This window comes from Epinephelus lanceolatus, chromosome 8 (genome assembly GCF_041903045.1).
Source record: "Epinephelus lanceolatus isolate andai-2023 chromosome 8, ASM4190304v1, whole genome shotgun sequence".
NCBI lineage: Eukaryota > Metazoa > Chordata > Actinopteri > Perciformes > Serranidae > Epinephelus > Epinephelus lanceolatus.
This window is the reverse complement of record NC_135741.1, coordinates 22,286,795-22,302,711: the sequence shown is the minus strand read 5'-3', so window position 1 is coordinate 22,302,711 and position 15,917 is coordinate 22,286,795. Positions and strand designations below refer to the sequence as shown.

The 15,917-nt window shown below is 43.5% G+C and overlaps 1 protein-coding gene across 1 annotated transcript in view; it reads left to right on the top strand.

The window, feature by feature from the left end:
* Positions 1–15,864, top strand: part of lgr6 (leucine-rich repeat containing G protein-coupled receptor 6) — a 50,097-nt gene extending 34,233 nt beyond the window's left edge. The window contains exons 5-18 of the mRNA XM_078170008.1: positions 1,806–2,021; positions 2,198–2,269; positions 5,554–5,622; positions 6,060–6,131; positions 6,279–6,350; positions 6,723–6,791; positions 7,196–7,267; positions 7,599–7,664; positions 7,786–7,857; positions 9,096–9,167; positions 9,727–9,852; positions 11,612–11,766; positions 13,349–13,429; positions 13,554–15,864. Coding sequence (XP_078026134.1) covers positions 1,806–2,021; positions 2,198–2,269; positions 5,554–5,622; positions 6,060–6,131; positions 6,279–6,350; positions 6,723–6,791; positions 7,196–7,267; positions 7,599–7,664; positions 7,786–7,857; positions 9,096–9,167; positions 9,727–9,852; positions 11,612–11,766; positions 13,349–13,429; positions 13,554–14,806 — 2,467 coding nt within the window. The 3' untranslated portion in view covers positions 14,807–15,864. The remainder of the gene's footprint in view (positions 1–1,805; positions 2,022–2,197; positions 2,270–5,553; positions 5,623–6,059; positions 6,132–6,278; positions 6,351–6,722; positions 6,792–7,195; positions 7,268–7,598; positions 7,665–7,785; positions 7,858–9,095; positions 9,168–9,726; positions 9,853–11,611; positions 11,767–13,348; positions 13,430–13,553) is intronic.
* The last annotated feature ends 53 nt before the right edge of the window (positions 15,865–15,917 follow it).

The window sequence follows — 15,917 nt, the reverse complement described above, 5'->3', positions numbered from 1 at the left end:
GAACTTAAGCTGAGTCAAGAAATTTGTCTCACCGTTTGAATTGAGATAATTACACCACACGGTGTCGAGTGTTGTTATTTAGCTCAGTGCCATCATGAGGAGACAGACGGTGTTTTGGGTCCCAACCCACAGGTTAAGCAACGTAATCACCACCGATGAGTTCCACAAGCCACATTAATCAACCTGTTTTTATAGATTTGCCTCGATGGCAGCGCAACGTGCTGCTTCAAGTTCCTCGTTGCATAAAATGTTGGCCATCTGGAGAATTGAACCAGAGGAGGCAGGTCAACAGATCTCCTGGATCATTTAAGAGAGCTTTCTCTTTCTGTCTCTATTTCTCTCGCCCATAATCGTACCTCAGACTTTGATGTGATGGACAGGAAATAGTTGCTGCTTTATTGGCTTCTGTGGAACATTCCAGGTTCTGTCTGGACCTTCTGGAGACCTGGCAGGTCCACCCAGAGGAGCAATTATTATTTTGCCCTGGAGAACAAACCAGAGAGTTGAAGGGTCTTCCGTAGCTTTCATCCTGTGATTTGGGTCAGGGACAAACAATGTCCTCAGTTGGAGTGCACAGGATGCACAAGGACGATGTTTAGCACCGAGGAAAATGTGCGCTCGGGAAGTAGGCAAGATGAAAATTTCTTGAAGCTGTTTGCTCGTGCGCGTACACACATTCGTGTGTATTTCCATGGATGCTGGAGGGTGTTCCCCCCGTGTGCCTGTGTGTGAGCATCTGCCAGTGTATACAGTTGCCTCTCCTGATGGAAAATTTCCCTGGGGAGAAAAGCCCAGAGTTCAGAGTTCAAGTTCAGATTTCACTTTGATGATGTTGTTTGTTTGGTAAAGCCTCTGAGGAGGAGCCGCAGCGCCAGAATCAAAGAACCACAGTGGAAGATTGATAAGGGAGGATGTTTGAAAGACGAACAAGAGTTAAGGAGTGAGACGCAAAGGGGTTTGCGGCGGCTGGGAGGTCATCAATGAAGATGTAAGAAACAAAATGTGAGTCTGAGAGGGGCCTGGAGGGAGAGAAAGGAGATTAATGAATGAGTGTGAAGGGCCAAAGAAAGAAGAATAGCGAGAGGAAGTGGTCTCAGCTTGTCAACTCTGCCCTGAGGGGATCATTCATCACTATGGACAGTGTGCGAGCATGTGTGTATTTAGGTGGGGGGTGTGTGTCACAGTCCATACTTATCGCCTGTGGGATGAGGACACCGACGGAGAGGGGACAAAGGTTTGTTAGGTTTGATATGGTTGAAGAGATAGTACTGCATGTGTGAGAGCATAATGTGCGTGTCCGGTGTTGTGTTTGGATGTCAAAGACTGATGGCGACAGCAGGACGCCAATGGAAAGAGTGAAGGAGGGAGGAACAGCTGAAGATGCGGCTTTAACTGTTCCTCCCTCTTTCCATCTTTCCACTTTTCCAGGCATTGAGGAAAGTCGGTTTTACACAACATAAATAAAATGAGGTTGAATAAAACAGGCCCGTCATGACTGTTCCTACACGTTTGTATTTCTCATCTTACATTTCATACGTGTCTGTGCTGGTAAAGCCAGACATGGCTTATTTAGCATGGGAATAAATCATAATGAGGAGCTTCTAAGACGCTGCAGCGAAGATGAAAGGAGGAGAATAAAAGATGTGTAATTCTCATAATAACCTTCCTGTAAGCCAAAGTGTTTCATTGCCACGACACACAGCCGCTAATGCACGCACAAGCACGGATACACTTGCACATAAGCAAACATACTGTACTTAGACACGATGATTATCTCGCTAAGCTCAGTTCCTCTCACCCTCCAGGCGTCTTGATGCGAACCTGTTGTCTGAGGTTCCGGCTGGGGCCTTCAGAGGGGTTCGCGCCCTAAGACACCTGTGGCTGGACGACAACTCCCTGACAGAAATCCCAGTGACGGCGCTGGACTCTCTGCCCTCCCTGCAGGCCATGACGCTGGCCCTCAACCAGATCACACACATCCCTGATTACGCGTTCACCAACCTCTCCGCCCTTGTCGTACTGTAAGTGACATCTTGATTTGTTTACTTAAAAACTCTCCTGAGCGCGGGTGTCTCAACTTACAAGGGAAATGATTTGTTCCGTCGTCTCAGAACAGGGCGGTGATGATTGCAGTGTGGAAACGTTTTTGAGAAAGCAATTTTTGATTTGTTGAAAAATATTTGTGGCCCTTTTCCAGACATCTTCATAACAACCAGATCCAGAGCATGGGCGCGAGATGTTTTGAAGGTTTACACAGTCTGGAGACACTGTGAGTATCACACACCCAATCACAGACACACACAGGCATGCACACGTGCTTTTTGGACAGAGGTTACAATTACAAATTAAACGCAACATATTTTCACTTTCTCACATACACTCACATGCACGCAGCCTGAAGTGATTTCATTTCATAAGCCCAAATGAGTACCTCCTCTGTTTCCCCAAACATAGATGCCGGCTTTATGATGACAAAGTATCAGCAAGCATCAACATTCATTTTGTACGGCAGCCTTTCCCACAAAGCCTTAGAATAACTCGGAGATATGTGAAGAACTGCCTGAATATAATGATTTTTACTCGCATTCTGCATCTGACTCCAGCCTTGGTTCTTTCTGTGTTTGGTGCTGGAACCCCTGAAGTTAATGTGTTTTATAAATCTTATATACCAAGTGTGCCAAAGAATAATGAAGCGCAGCGCTAAATCACAAAGTCATAATGATTAATGTCCTGGTAATTTCAGCAGGTGCTTGAACGTTTCTCAAAAACCACAACCAGCCAACGAAGGATAGGAATGTGAAGATGAAAAGTTCCTCTTTGATTACCTTGAAGTAACATCAACAGATTTGTCTGTGTTTTGTAAAAGTAATTGCTAAGCAGCGCCGAGGTCAAGTATGGCTCGGCGGGGCTGCAGGAGAGTTGTTTGAGTGTACGTGCCGTAGCTTCGATAACTGGATCCTAACCACACACCAATATGGAAACCGCAGGAAACTGACACAGCCTCATGAAAAAGAGGTAGAGAAGAAAAAGCGAGAGAAATGGAGACAGCACAACTGTGTCTCCTGCAAAAAAGTCACGGTGGTCTGATGAAAACACAGTTTCTGGCACGTTTGCTTAACAACCTGTTGAAGAGTAAAAAATTATGCATTTCTTTTTACAAGCATGTGTGTGGGCACGTGTGTGTGTGTGTGAGCGCAGAATGAGCAAGTACTTCTGCCTGTGCACTCACAAGTGTATGGCCAGCTTAACACTCAACTTAAAAGCCATTATCCATGCTGGGAAATGTGAGGGAACAGGGTGTAAGTCAAGGGAGCCGTGCTTAACGGGATGAAGGGAAACTAGAGAATGAGAAAAAGAGGGATGGAGCTCTCTGGACCAGAATAGTGTGTGTTAAAATGTTTGGGCCGTCAGCAGCGAGGAGAGACAGATGATTCAGCGGGATAAGATGACAGGTGTCATTGACGTGGGGATTGCGCTGGTATGAGGGGTTAATCTCTCACAGCGGCCTCGCTTATGAGAAATACGAGAGACCATCTGCATCACCACAACCCTCCCCAGCCCCTAGTGTGTATTATAAAATCATTACTACGAGGAGCCGTCCAGAGGACTGCTGGAAAACGTAACTGCATATGCAAACAAGACGGAGTAGACACAGACAGACAAACATTTCACAACATCCACTGATACTTGGGGGAAAAACACACATACATATCTACAAGTACTTCATCAAAGGCATTTTTGCTGTCTTATACTTGAAAAGAATAAAAACAAACCCAGTCGACTATGACTTAGTAGTTTTAGATATCCTTTGACCTGGATGGCGAGGAATCTTCAAAGACAGCACGCATACGGAGGCACATGTCTTAATATAAAAATATGTACATTCAACCCTGATTAAAAAAAAACAGAATGAAGTGATTTGCAAATGCTTCTCGACACACAGTAGGGGAAATAAGTGTTCAACAATTGTTTCTTAAGTGAAATTTAGACCAGACATTGATAAACTACACAGAGAAAGAAATCGTAACATTTCAATCCATTAAATTTATGTGCAATAACGTAGAATAACAGAGAAAAAAAAGTATTAGTATTGAGCACGCTTATTGAAATGTATTTAATACCTGGAGAAGCCTTTGTTTATGATGCCAGCTTCAAGACGCTTTGTGTATGAAGAAACTTCTGTCTCGCAGTGTTCAAACAGGAATTATAGCCCATTCTTCCACACAGAGAGTCATTCAATCTTGAAGATTTGGGGGCGCCTGCTTCCGAATCTTTGGAAAGAAATTTCACTTTCAAACCGTCAACAATTAGTGTCCTCAGTTCCCAAATGCTTAGTGAGTGTTGTTAAAAGAAAAGGTGATGAAACATGGCGGTAAACATGCCCCTGTGCCAACTTTTTTTTTGTGTTGCAGGCATCAAATTTATGAGTGTAGATTTACAAAAGACAGTACTCAAGCCAGCACTGGACGTTAATATGACGCTAGAAAGATGCACCTTGTCGGACACACCTTGAATTTTGGCTGGAATGAAAATCACGCTGACAATGTTTTTAATGTCTAACGACGATAGAAGTTCATGTTTTCTGGACATTAGCATGATGACATTTTGCAGATATTGAGTTTTGGTCTCTACCTTACAACGAAATGTTGTTATTCTACGTCAAGATGACATATGGAAGACATTAGATTTTGGTTACTTAACAAAACAACTTAAAACCAACAAAGTATTCTACAATGAATTGGCAGTGACATGAGATATAGTCTTGATTGTAGAAAACAAGTGTCGCACACTCTGGCTCCGTATGCACTTCTTTTATTTTGATGACGTTTCAGCCTTTGGGCCTTCTTGAAGTTATAATGTTGATGATGTTGAAGAAAGCCCAAAGACTGAAACATCATCAAAATAAAAGAAATGCATATAGAGCCAGAGTGTGCGACACTTTGGGTCAGCCAATGTCACAACCTAAATTTAACCAAATATCAATGTCTAACGACACTAGAGGCCAGCTAGTTTAAACATTACATATCCACTCTTTGAAGTGTTTTCAATTGAATACAGGTTGGAAGGGACATTTAAACTACTTTAGTCACGGTTTGTACATTGTCTCAACTCTTTTGGAATTGGGGCTGTACACACATGCACACTACAAACTTTTCCCATGTACACAAGCACATCTACAGGATGTACAGTAAAACCTCTTTTCCTGCCACCTGCGTCTGAGCTGTGTCAACTATACTGTAGCAACGGTTGTTTTGATCCAGCGTTGCCTTGGAAACTAATCAGAGACAGACCTAAATAATCAGGTCAGAGCAGCAAAGGTCAAAGGTCAAATCCAAACTTCACACTCTACAGCTGTCAGCCTCTCCGAGTGCAGAGGAAGCGGCTGTACATACATATGCAATCAGGCACACTTTCTCACACACGGAAACACAGAATATCATATATGGTTGAATTATGATTGCAGCGAAATAAAAACCTCCATCATGCCTTGGACTTGGAATGTTTCAATATATTATTCAATCATGACTGTTTATCGTACTGTGTCTCTCTCAGGGATTTAAACTACAATGATCTGCAGGAGTTCCCTGTGGCCATCAGGACACTGAGTAAGCTTCAGGAACTGTGAGTACACACACACACAAAAACACACCTGCCCGACATGACTATCATGGTTGCGTTATCCCAAGTAATCCCGTTAAGTGATTTTAATGTGGCACTCGGATACAATCTCTCTCGCCCTAAGCAGGTGCTGGCTCCACACCCACGCACCCGCTCGCCTGCACATACACACAGACGCGCACGCACGCACACACAAACAAACCATGTTTTCCCTCGGCTTCAGCAGATGTTCCGCCGCGCGCATATGTGACACAGATACAGCGTATGTGTGCGTGTTTACATCTCATTTATCCAAAAATGTTTTTCAGCTGTGCAATGGCAGGTGCAACATGAGGACATATGACTTGACTCTCGCTCCTCCAAACACACACACTCACACACACAAAATCAGAAACATATTGATAAACTGTCTGACTAACAGTATGTTTTTATATTTGCAGGGGCTTCCATAACAACAATATCAAAGCAATCCCTGAGAGGGCCTTTGTGGGAAACCCTCAGCTCCAAACCATGTGAGCTTAATACTACAATGTGCACATACTGTATTAGATAAACACATAATTGCTATTTCATGTCAACATCATGTACGGCACGACTCATTCCCAAAAACAAATTAATCAGAATATGTCCAAAGCAATTTTTCTTTTTCTGTCTCGCAGTCATTTCTATGAAAACCCCATCCAGTTTGTGGGAAAATCCGCTTTCCAGTTTTTACCTAAGCTGCACACACTGTGAGTATTGCGGTCAGTAGAAACCATTCCAGTCAGTTAGCCCAAACACTGTTTAAATCATCCTCTGTCCCTAGCAGTGAGAGTTGAGTGGACATGTGTAATGGCCTACTGAATGATGTTGTGTTAGCGTATTGCTGTGCGCTGTGCTGATGTGGTAAGAGAGAGTGTGTTGTAAGAACATGTTGAATGGTGTGACTTATGATGTCTTGTGAGACAGCCAAAACAGCCTGTGTTGATGTTGGAGGAAAAGTTTGATGGCTGAAATGAGCTGTTAGACAAGGTCTGTGTGTGTGTGTGTGTGTGTGAGAGAGAGAGAGGTGGAGAAAGGGGAAAGAAAGAGAGTTTTCTGACTCTTTTCTCCCTGTGTTGCAGCTCCCTTAACGGGGCAACCCAGATTCAAGAGTTTCCTGATTTGAAAGGAACCACCAGCCTGGAAATTTTGTGAGTGCCTCCTTTATCCCCAAACACACACACACACCACCACCACACACATGCATAGTATTATATCATCTAGTGCTGCTATGCCACATACAACAACAAAGAATGTAAAAAAGACGCTGAGGTTTGAGGATCCTGCGTGTCCAAATACATGAGAGACAAAGATTGGAGAGAGATAAGGATAAGCAGGAGAAAATAAGAGAGAACGTGTGTGTTTAAGGATTCTAGGAGAGAAAGGGACAGAACAGGACACTCAGAGGATGGATAGGGCTAGTTATGCCAGCCGGTGACAGGTTTGGCGAACCTACACAGCTCCCTGTCTGACCAAGTTAGACTCACAGGACTGGGGGATCCTTTCGCTTGCTCGCACTTCAACAATGATCAGAGGATTCTCCTTTTCTCTATAGGACGCTGACTCGGGCCGGTCTCTCAGCTCTCCCTCTGGATCTATGTGAGCAGCTGCCTCGCCTCAGAGTGCTGTGAGTACACACACACACACACACACACACACACACACACACACACACACACACATGCGAAGGGGAGTGAGAGGTACCAAAAAGTGATACACAAAACCCAACTGTGGAAAGCTGTGCCCCCAAGCAATCATTTGGTGTACAATCTCTGTGCTATGAAATCCAATCACCAACCACCCCCCAAAAAATTATTGTCCTGCTATATCGCCTTGCTCACAGAGCCGACTGTTCACTCAAATAATCCTGTCACCCCCATAATTTCCCACGCTATAAATCCACAGCTGGTCACTGTGTTTATGTGTGCTCCGTGTGTGTGCTTTGTGTATTGTTGTAGGGAGCTGTCTTACAACCAGATCGAGGATCTGCCCAGCTTTTACCACTGCTCCGCACTGCAAGAGATGTGAGTTCAACCGCCCCCCAGCACAACTGCATACACATCTGTGGCAAAATCATATTTGTATCACGTTTCCTGCACCTTTCACACTGCCCTAATGTATGCCTGTTTGTGTGTTTCTCAACAGAGGGCTACAGCATAACAAAATCAGGAGGATAGAGTCCAGCACCTTCCAGCAGCTCACCTCTCTGAGAGCTCTGTAAGTCAATCTTTGTTGTATCTCTTCTCAGTGTTTTCAAGCTTTTTCGGATCCATGACCCCTAAATTGATAGGTCCCCGGATCCCTGGTGGAAAACCACAATCACCAGTTCTTAACGCTTGGGTCAGGACCCCACAAAGGGGTCGCAAGATACATCTGAGGTTTCATTAGATGATTACCAGGATAACCGAGAAGAAAAACAAAACATTTCTTCTACACAGAATATTCCTCTGAGCTTTTTTTGTGAAACACATGATAGTTTTAGCTCTAAAAATATCTTAATCAGGGTTGTTAAACATACGGCCGCGGGCCAGAACCTTCCCGCCAAAGGCTCCAATCCGGATGGCTTAACACACTTAATACTGGTTCACTTGTGAAGACTAAGAGATGCCAGGTTTCAGGAGCCAGTTTAGCATTGAGTAGCCTTCTTCATGTAAAATGCTGCTTGCTTTCAATTCACCCTGACTAGGATACAGTTTTATAATATTTAAAGATATTAAACACTGTCCACAACATTGTCACATCAGCAGCTTTACTACAAAAGAATCTATATCAGACTTCTATCTTAAAACAATACTGGTGGAACCCTGCTGTTGAGGCACTGTCACAACTTTTGATTTGCAAATTTGTAGAGGCGGGGGATAGCTTAACTTGCTTCCTCAATGGCCTTCACTTTAGTTCGGTGTGGTGATGCCTGCCCTGCAGCACTACATAGGGGCAAAAATGTATGGAAAAATGGGAAGTAATGACAGTGAGTAGTGGACTGACTGGATGTGGAAAAACTAAAACATCATCTCAAGACATCTCAAGACATCTCAGGCTGTTCATCATCTGTTTTCTAAATGGATTATTTCGTTAAGAATGTACTTCTTTACCCTAAAAGAAGGGGAGACATTTGGAGGTGTTGTTATTTATAGGTTATTATGCAATGGTTTTACTGGTCTGGGATACTTAAATTGGGCTGTGTGTGGCCCAAAAAAACAAAATGCGTTTGACACCCTGGATCTAAATGAAACAGTCTATGAGATGGAAATCACTTATGGTATGATGAGATGCCACAAGTAGAGACTGCTTCACTTTAAGGGGTCATAAGCCATCATGGTTAGGAAGCATGGGTAAAGATCAAACTACACAAACTTACAACCTATTACTGACACCTAGTGGCGATCAAGGCACATCATTCACTGTGTAGTTACTTTCAGTCCATTTCACTTCACTGTGAATCTTTGTTCTGACAGTGATCTGAGCTGGAATATGATTGAGTGGATCCACCTGGATGCGTTCGCCTCGCTTCACTCTTTGATCAAACTGTGAGTAAACACAGATACATTATTATCACTAAGACTCTACTCCCTTTCATCTGGTCCTTCTGCACTGTCACTCTTCCCGCCCCTAGAAGGCTTGCAGAATTTGCACATGTTTAATTAAAGTTAAGCTGTATGTCAGAGCCTTCGCCTTACACAAACACTCCACGCTTGACTGTGTGTGCGACACAAAACATGTTGCCTTTGGCTGAGTCTACAGAGAACACTGATATGCATTTATTGTTTGAAAACCCCCTCTGTGTGGCCAGGAGATTCATCTCAGGTCATGCCAATACAAACTGCTTCATTGTACAAAGACTGGTTGAAGTATGCATAACTAAACAAGCAGATACACTACATCTGACAGGAAGTGTTATCTGGAGGGAATCTGATAGAGCCTTGTCTGAACAGTTTAAAATATCTATGAGACAAGGACTTTTTGTTACCAAAGATGACCCTCGGCAATATGTGAAACGAAAACACATTTTGTAAACACGGACTTGGCCTGATCTGACACCCACCCCTCTTCTGTTTCTTTCTCAATTTCTTTCTATATTCATCTCAGGGACCTGACTGAGAACCGTCTCAGCTCAGTACCTGTTGCAGGTTTGGGGGGTCTCACCCATCTCAAGCTGAGGGGCAACACAGAATTATACGAGGCCTTCAGTCCTGATTACTTCCCCCGAATGAGGTAACACACAAACACACCATCATGCATCTTTTTCTTACTTAATATTTCATACTTTCTCATCAGAAACTTAACATTCTAACTTACTCAGGTGTGTAACCTGTGGCTGTGAAAAACAATGCATTTTTCCCACCCCTACAATTATCCTTCCTCTCACAGTTTTATATTAATATCTTTAATTAGCCAAAAGCAGCCAAGGCTGACAATGAACTAATTACACTGTATCCCTGCAAGCCATTCCTGAAAGCCATTCCTGAACTGAACTTCAACAATGAGGAAGCATTTGTCAGCAGCAAGTTAATTCTTGTTACATAGACCCCTGAAGGCCTGGAAAGGTGCAGTGAAAATGGAGCATTAGTTTCAAAGACATAGGAGATGGCAGGTGATCAAGTGGCAATGTCAGCATTATTGTAGAACATCATCCAAAACAGAACTCCTGGCAAAACGCCCTTTCAAAAGCACCGTATGTGTGCGGTGAATCTTTGCGTACAGCCATCTACAACAAAGTCAGCTGATCCAGACTTCAGAAAACTGACAGTTTTACCAACATTTTCCCTGTACATGATTGGCTTGATTTTTTTTATGTCTTCAGACAGAGATTTATAACAGGGATGGGCGTTTTAAGTCACTTCCATAATCGAATACTTGCACAATAGAGTACTGAAGAACTCCTGAAAATTCTGGCTGAAGAACAGGGTTCAAAACGAGCACCAAAGCAAAAATGCAGGCAGTGTTTTGAGTCAAGCAGCAACCTCCAGGCCTAAAAAATGAAGGTGGAGGATAGGTGCCAAAAAACTGCAGTTCCTTAAATGGCCACTTGAGGCTGGCTCCCAACTTTAGAGCAGAAACAAACATGTTTACAGCCTGATACAAAAAAACAGTGTTGGTCTCTATGGCTAAATTCGACAGGCATGACAACTGTATGTATCGAATTTTCATACAGTTCACACTTTTACATTTTAATAAGGTTTATAGTATGAGTCAGATCCACACTTAGCTCCTCCACAGCCCCACCCTCTCAAATAAATATGGTCACTTCTGGCCCCATAAAACCAAGATGGTGGCAGCTCATAACGGCAGCCCACAAACCAATGGGTGATGTCATGGTAGCTTCATCCATTATTTTTCACAGTCTATGGTCAGGATTAGCCAACCTTTCTGTGCTGCACAGGCTGTAGAGTTTAGCCTACATAAAGGAAAAACCACCAGGTGATGGGAGATTGCCTGTTGTGTCTCCACTGATTTCTCCTTGTGCTTAGCGTGCAAATGGTTAATCTTCAAAATTCCTTCTTCTTTGATCCACAAATTTAATGTTACATAGCATGCACTGCACATTCAATTTGTTCATTTGGTGGAAATACTTCCAAACATCACTCTTGTGCCTGGTCGCCATTTTGCATGTAACCTTATAAAGAGTGTATAACTGAAAGAATTACTTCTAGCTGTACATATCTATAATTTTTAATACAGGGTCTGTCTATCTGTCTGTCTATCTATCTGTCTATCTAGCCATATTTTTACAGGGCAAGAAAAATCAAGTATGCATGCCAGTCCTGAATTCATCAGCATTTGAGGTTGCTTTTTAACTGAGAATATACAGTATTGTTTCAAAGCTAAGCTGGTAGCGCCCAAGCTCACATTCAAGTGAACATCATGCAAGTCTTAAGGTTTTGTAACCATTTTCTGTGCACTTGTTGAACCATCTGTCATGGCATTGTTTTTCCTGGTCTATTTTCAATACCGTTCCATGTGTTTGTTACAGGGTTATAGAGATGCCTTATGCCTACCAGTGCTGTGTGTATGGTTCCTGTGATAGCTACAAGCCAGCCGGCCAGTGGGACACGGAGCAGAGCAACACTGACGAGGACTTACACAAGAGGACTGTACCAGTGTATCCTAGCCACGCAGACACACACTGTAAGAAATGATGCCATTACGACATCTGCGCAAGCCTATTTGCAGTATAAACCACACATGGTACACACCCGGGACTGGGGGGTAAAGCAATAGACAGAAATCTGAGCTCCATATGCTCATTGCCGAATTATTGACTAAAGCCCACTTGAAACATGTCAGAGCCTTGCTGAAACCACAGCTACCTGGCAGCTGACACACACATACACATGAGCGTTGACCCTTCCATGCATTCCTGTGGCAGGCGAAAAATATAAAAACCAATAAACCGAAATTAAGTTGAAATTAAAACCATTAAACCTGCACCGTTAAAGCTGAAAATAAACAATTGCTGGGTGTACCAAAAGATACAATAACAAAAGATGATTAAAGCATGACATAACGCTGATTAAAATTTATTCACCTCTAATTGCTGGAAAAACAGTCGTGATGATCAAATTTCAGACAAGTGCCAATTATCTTCTGCAGTGTTTTTATATCATTGTAGAAGAATGTTAGATCACCTCCTTTGTTGCACCAACCGCCTGAAGCCAGTGCCACACACAATTAAACATACTGTGTATATGTACACATGCAGAGTAAAGGCTCATTTGTGCTCAACATTAACAGACATGGGTGGAGTCTTCTGTTCGTACTCCTTATTCTTGTCATCCATATATGTGCATGTTTTCTGGAAAAAACAACAACAGGGCAGAACCACCGCATATTGTGGGGGCAGTGTCATGGATGTGTAAAGAGAAATGGATACAGTGTTTGAGTGTGAAAGCTGCTTAGTAGCACAGGAAGCAAAAAAACGTTTAACTGCATATAAAATTACCTGAATGATCAGCACCCACAGAGAAAGCGAACTAGATACTTCTGCCAGCTGGGCCAGCTACTTCCTGTTTAGCGCTCCATTAACTTGAACGAGATAAATTGATTTAATCATCTGACTCTGAGTTTCCACGTTATTGGACCAAATGGATCAAAGTCTGATTGTAAAATAAGTCGTTTCACGAGTGTGATACTCTAAAAAATTCTCACTGATTTAAAGACACCTCTTTTACAATGCAAGTCTATAGGAGAAAAGTGTTTTGGGGCCAGACTCGTAAGTTGTGACTCCACTGTTTGGCCACTATGAAAATTAACTTCAAAGACCAGCACCCTTCCTGGGGCCCTGCAAGGAAAATATAAATCTTATATTTCTTGGGGGCCTGGGCCATGACGGAGACATGACAAAGGCAGTTAAAAAATGGCAAAACAGAACGAATCTGTTAAATTCAAATTGTAAAAAAAAATCCCGTCCACATGTTGTGATGCATTTACTGACCTCACAGACCACCAGTGTGTACAACACTGCCTCTGATAAAAGAGGCATTATTGCAACCTCCTTCACTGTTGACATATCTGTTGAGATCAGGAACTTTTGAATCTGCACTCTAGTGCCATCTAGTGGATATATCTATTCCAACATAAAGGAGGCATGGAAATAGATGGGGAGTGACGGTTACAATGTTTGTCATGTCATGAACAGATCTATTTAGTCTTCTAAATGTAACTGTCATGAAACCTAACAGAAGTTAACCCTTACAATGCTTTATTCTAGATGATCCTGACCTGGAAGAGTTCCAACTAGAAATAGAGGAATCCAAACTACAGACCAGTGTCCAATGCACACCCACTCCAGGTAAATTAAATTCCACTTTCATTGGTAATGATCAAGCAGTTGTCAACTGGCTTGCACATTGTTTTGTCACAATTACAGCGTAAGGAAATTGTTAATCTAAAGCTGATGATTCCTGTGTTTGCAGGTCCTTTCCGTCCCTGTGACACTCTGTTGGGCAGCTGGCTGGTCCGTGTGGGCTTGTGGTCCATCTCCTTGGTGTCTCTTCTGGGGAACTCCCTCTTGCTCTTGTCCCTCTTCGGCTCACCCGGCTACCTGTCGCCGCTCCGCTTCACCGTGGCCTGCATGGGTGCTTCCAACCTGCTGACAGGTGTGTGCACATGCACCCTGGCCCTTGTGGACGCTCTGACCCTGGGAGAGTTTGGTCACCACGGTGCCCGCTGGGAAGGGGGTCCTGGCTGTCAGGCAACGGGATGGGTGTGGGTGTTTGCGTCTGAGGCGAGTGTGTTGTTGCTGACTCTGGCAGCTGTGCAGTGTGGCGTGAGCGTGACATGTGCCCGTGCCTATGGCAAGTCCCCATCCCTTGGGAGTGTGCGCACATGTGCACTTTTCTGCCTAACTCTCTCCCTCACCCTTGCTTCTCTCCCACTGGTAGGAGTTGGGGAGTATGGGTCCTCACCTTTCTGCCTTCCCTCACCCCTGCCGCCCCCATCCTCTCGACTGCCATCCTCCCTGGGCTTTCCCCTGGCGCTCATTATGATGAACACTCTGTGCTTGCTTATAGTCACAGGCTCATACATCCGTCTGTACTGGGAGTTACTTAGGGGAGAGTGCGAAGGCCTGTGGGACTGCGCTATGATTAAACATGTTGCCTGGCTAATATTCACCAATGGCCTCCTCTATGTACCAGTAGCTTTCTTGTCCCTCTGCTCCCTCCTGGGTCTCCTCTCTCTGGGGGAGGAGGTGCTAAAATCAGTTCTCCTGCTTCTACAGCCCCTGCCTGCTTGCCTCAACCCCCTCCTCTTCCTCCTTTTCACAAGAGACCACACCCAGTTTTTCTTCTGGCCTCACCCCAAAGCACGTCCACAGCTACGCCGGGACCGCACCCTGGACTCGCTGGTGTCTGTGGAGACAGAGAAGAGCTCCTGCTCCGACTCTTCAACACAGGTGTCACTCGCTGATGCCCTTTACAGCGGGGGGTCCTCTCTTCAACCCCGACTGGATCCAATCAGGTTTTCCCACTGCTCTTCTACTTCCTCAGTCCCTCTCATCCCTTGCCAGATACCCACTCCCACTGCCAGAGATAGAGACAGGGTGACAGAAGGAGAGGGGAGCCTGAGCGACGATAAATGTCTGAAGAGTTTGGATCAAGATGTGATTCATAACACTTGCCCTCTGTATCACTCTACCATGACTCCTTCCCTCACCTCTCATCCGTGAGCCTCAAAGCTAGCTGTCTGAATAGCTGGGACACTATGGACACTAAAGGACCATCATCGACACAACAGCAGCAAGACCGGCTCAGTCCTCAAGCGCCTCACAATGAGTCCACACAGAGACTGTAGAGTACTCTAGAGAAGCCTATGAGAACACAACAAAGTGCCTCTGAAAATGGAGAGTGCAACTTAAAAGTTCCCTTCACAGTAAAGACTATTAAAGGAAACACCACAGCACATGTCTGTTAAAATAAAGGACAATTTCAGACACTACCCAGGGGACTGTGTCAGTCATGGACTCACATGGCAAAAAGAAAGCTCAAGCAAAAGCTGTCATGGAAAATCTAAGCATCGGACAAATCAATGGTTTAGCCAGGGGAAATAAAGGTAGAACCAGTAGAATTTTACGTGTAAATGTTTATACTGAAATGTGATCGTGAGACATGCAGCTTAGAGGTTACAGATTGTTTGGTTATATTTTAAGTGGACTTATCTTTGTTTCAATACAAGTTCTATTCTATTGCTTCAGTCTGTTTCAAAGAAAGGGAGTCATTATCAGACACACCGGGACATTTTTTACCAGAGTAAGCTAACATTTTTCATTCACAGAAATGTTATTGTCAGATATATTTCTTTGCAACTGAGTAATAGCCTTTATGAGAATGTTATTCTTTATGTGGCAGCAAAAATGCAACAGGAAACACGTCGCACAGTTTCATACGGTTTACACAATTTTGTCTCAAATATGCAAATCTGCCTGACAAGAGGCAAGCGCTTATACAGACTGAATGGGATGTAGCTATCTTTCTACAGACGTTAGAGTAAACTAGCAATATGTACATACAATGTAACTACCTCTGAACTAGCATGGTATTGACTCACTACAGCCTTATGATGTTTGTCTCTCTTTTTATATGATAAACAGCAAATATATAATTTTATATATTAAGAAATAAATCCTTAGTTTGTAAAAAAAAAAAACAAACCTTTGCTATTTAGGATGTACATACTTTGTATACAACTGGTAAGCATATGTTTGAATAAAATTATCTTCATACTGTATATTCCATCTATTGTGAAACACACCTTCACAACACAAGAGAAGTAAAAGCATT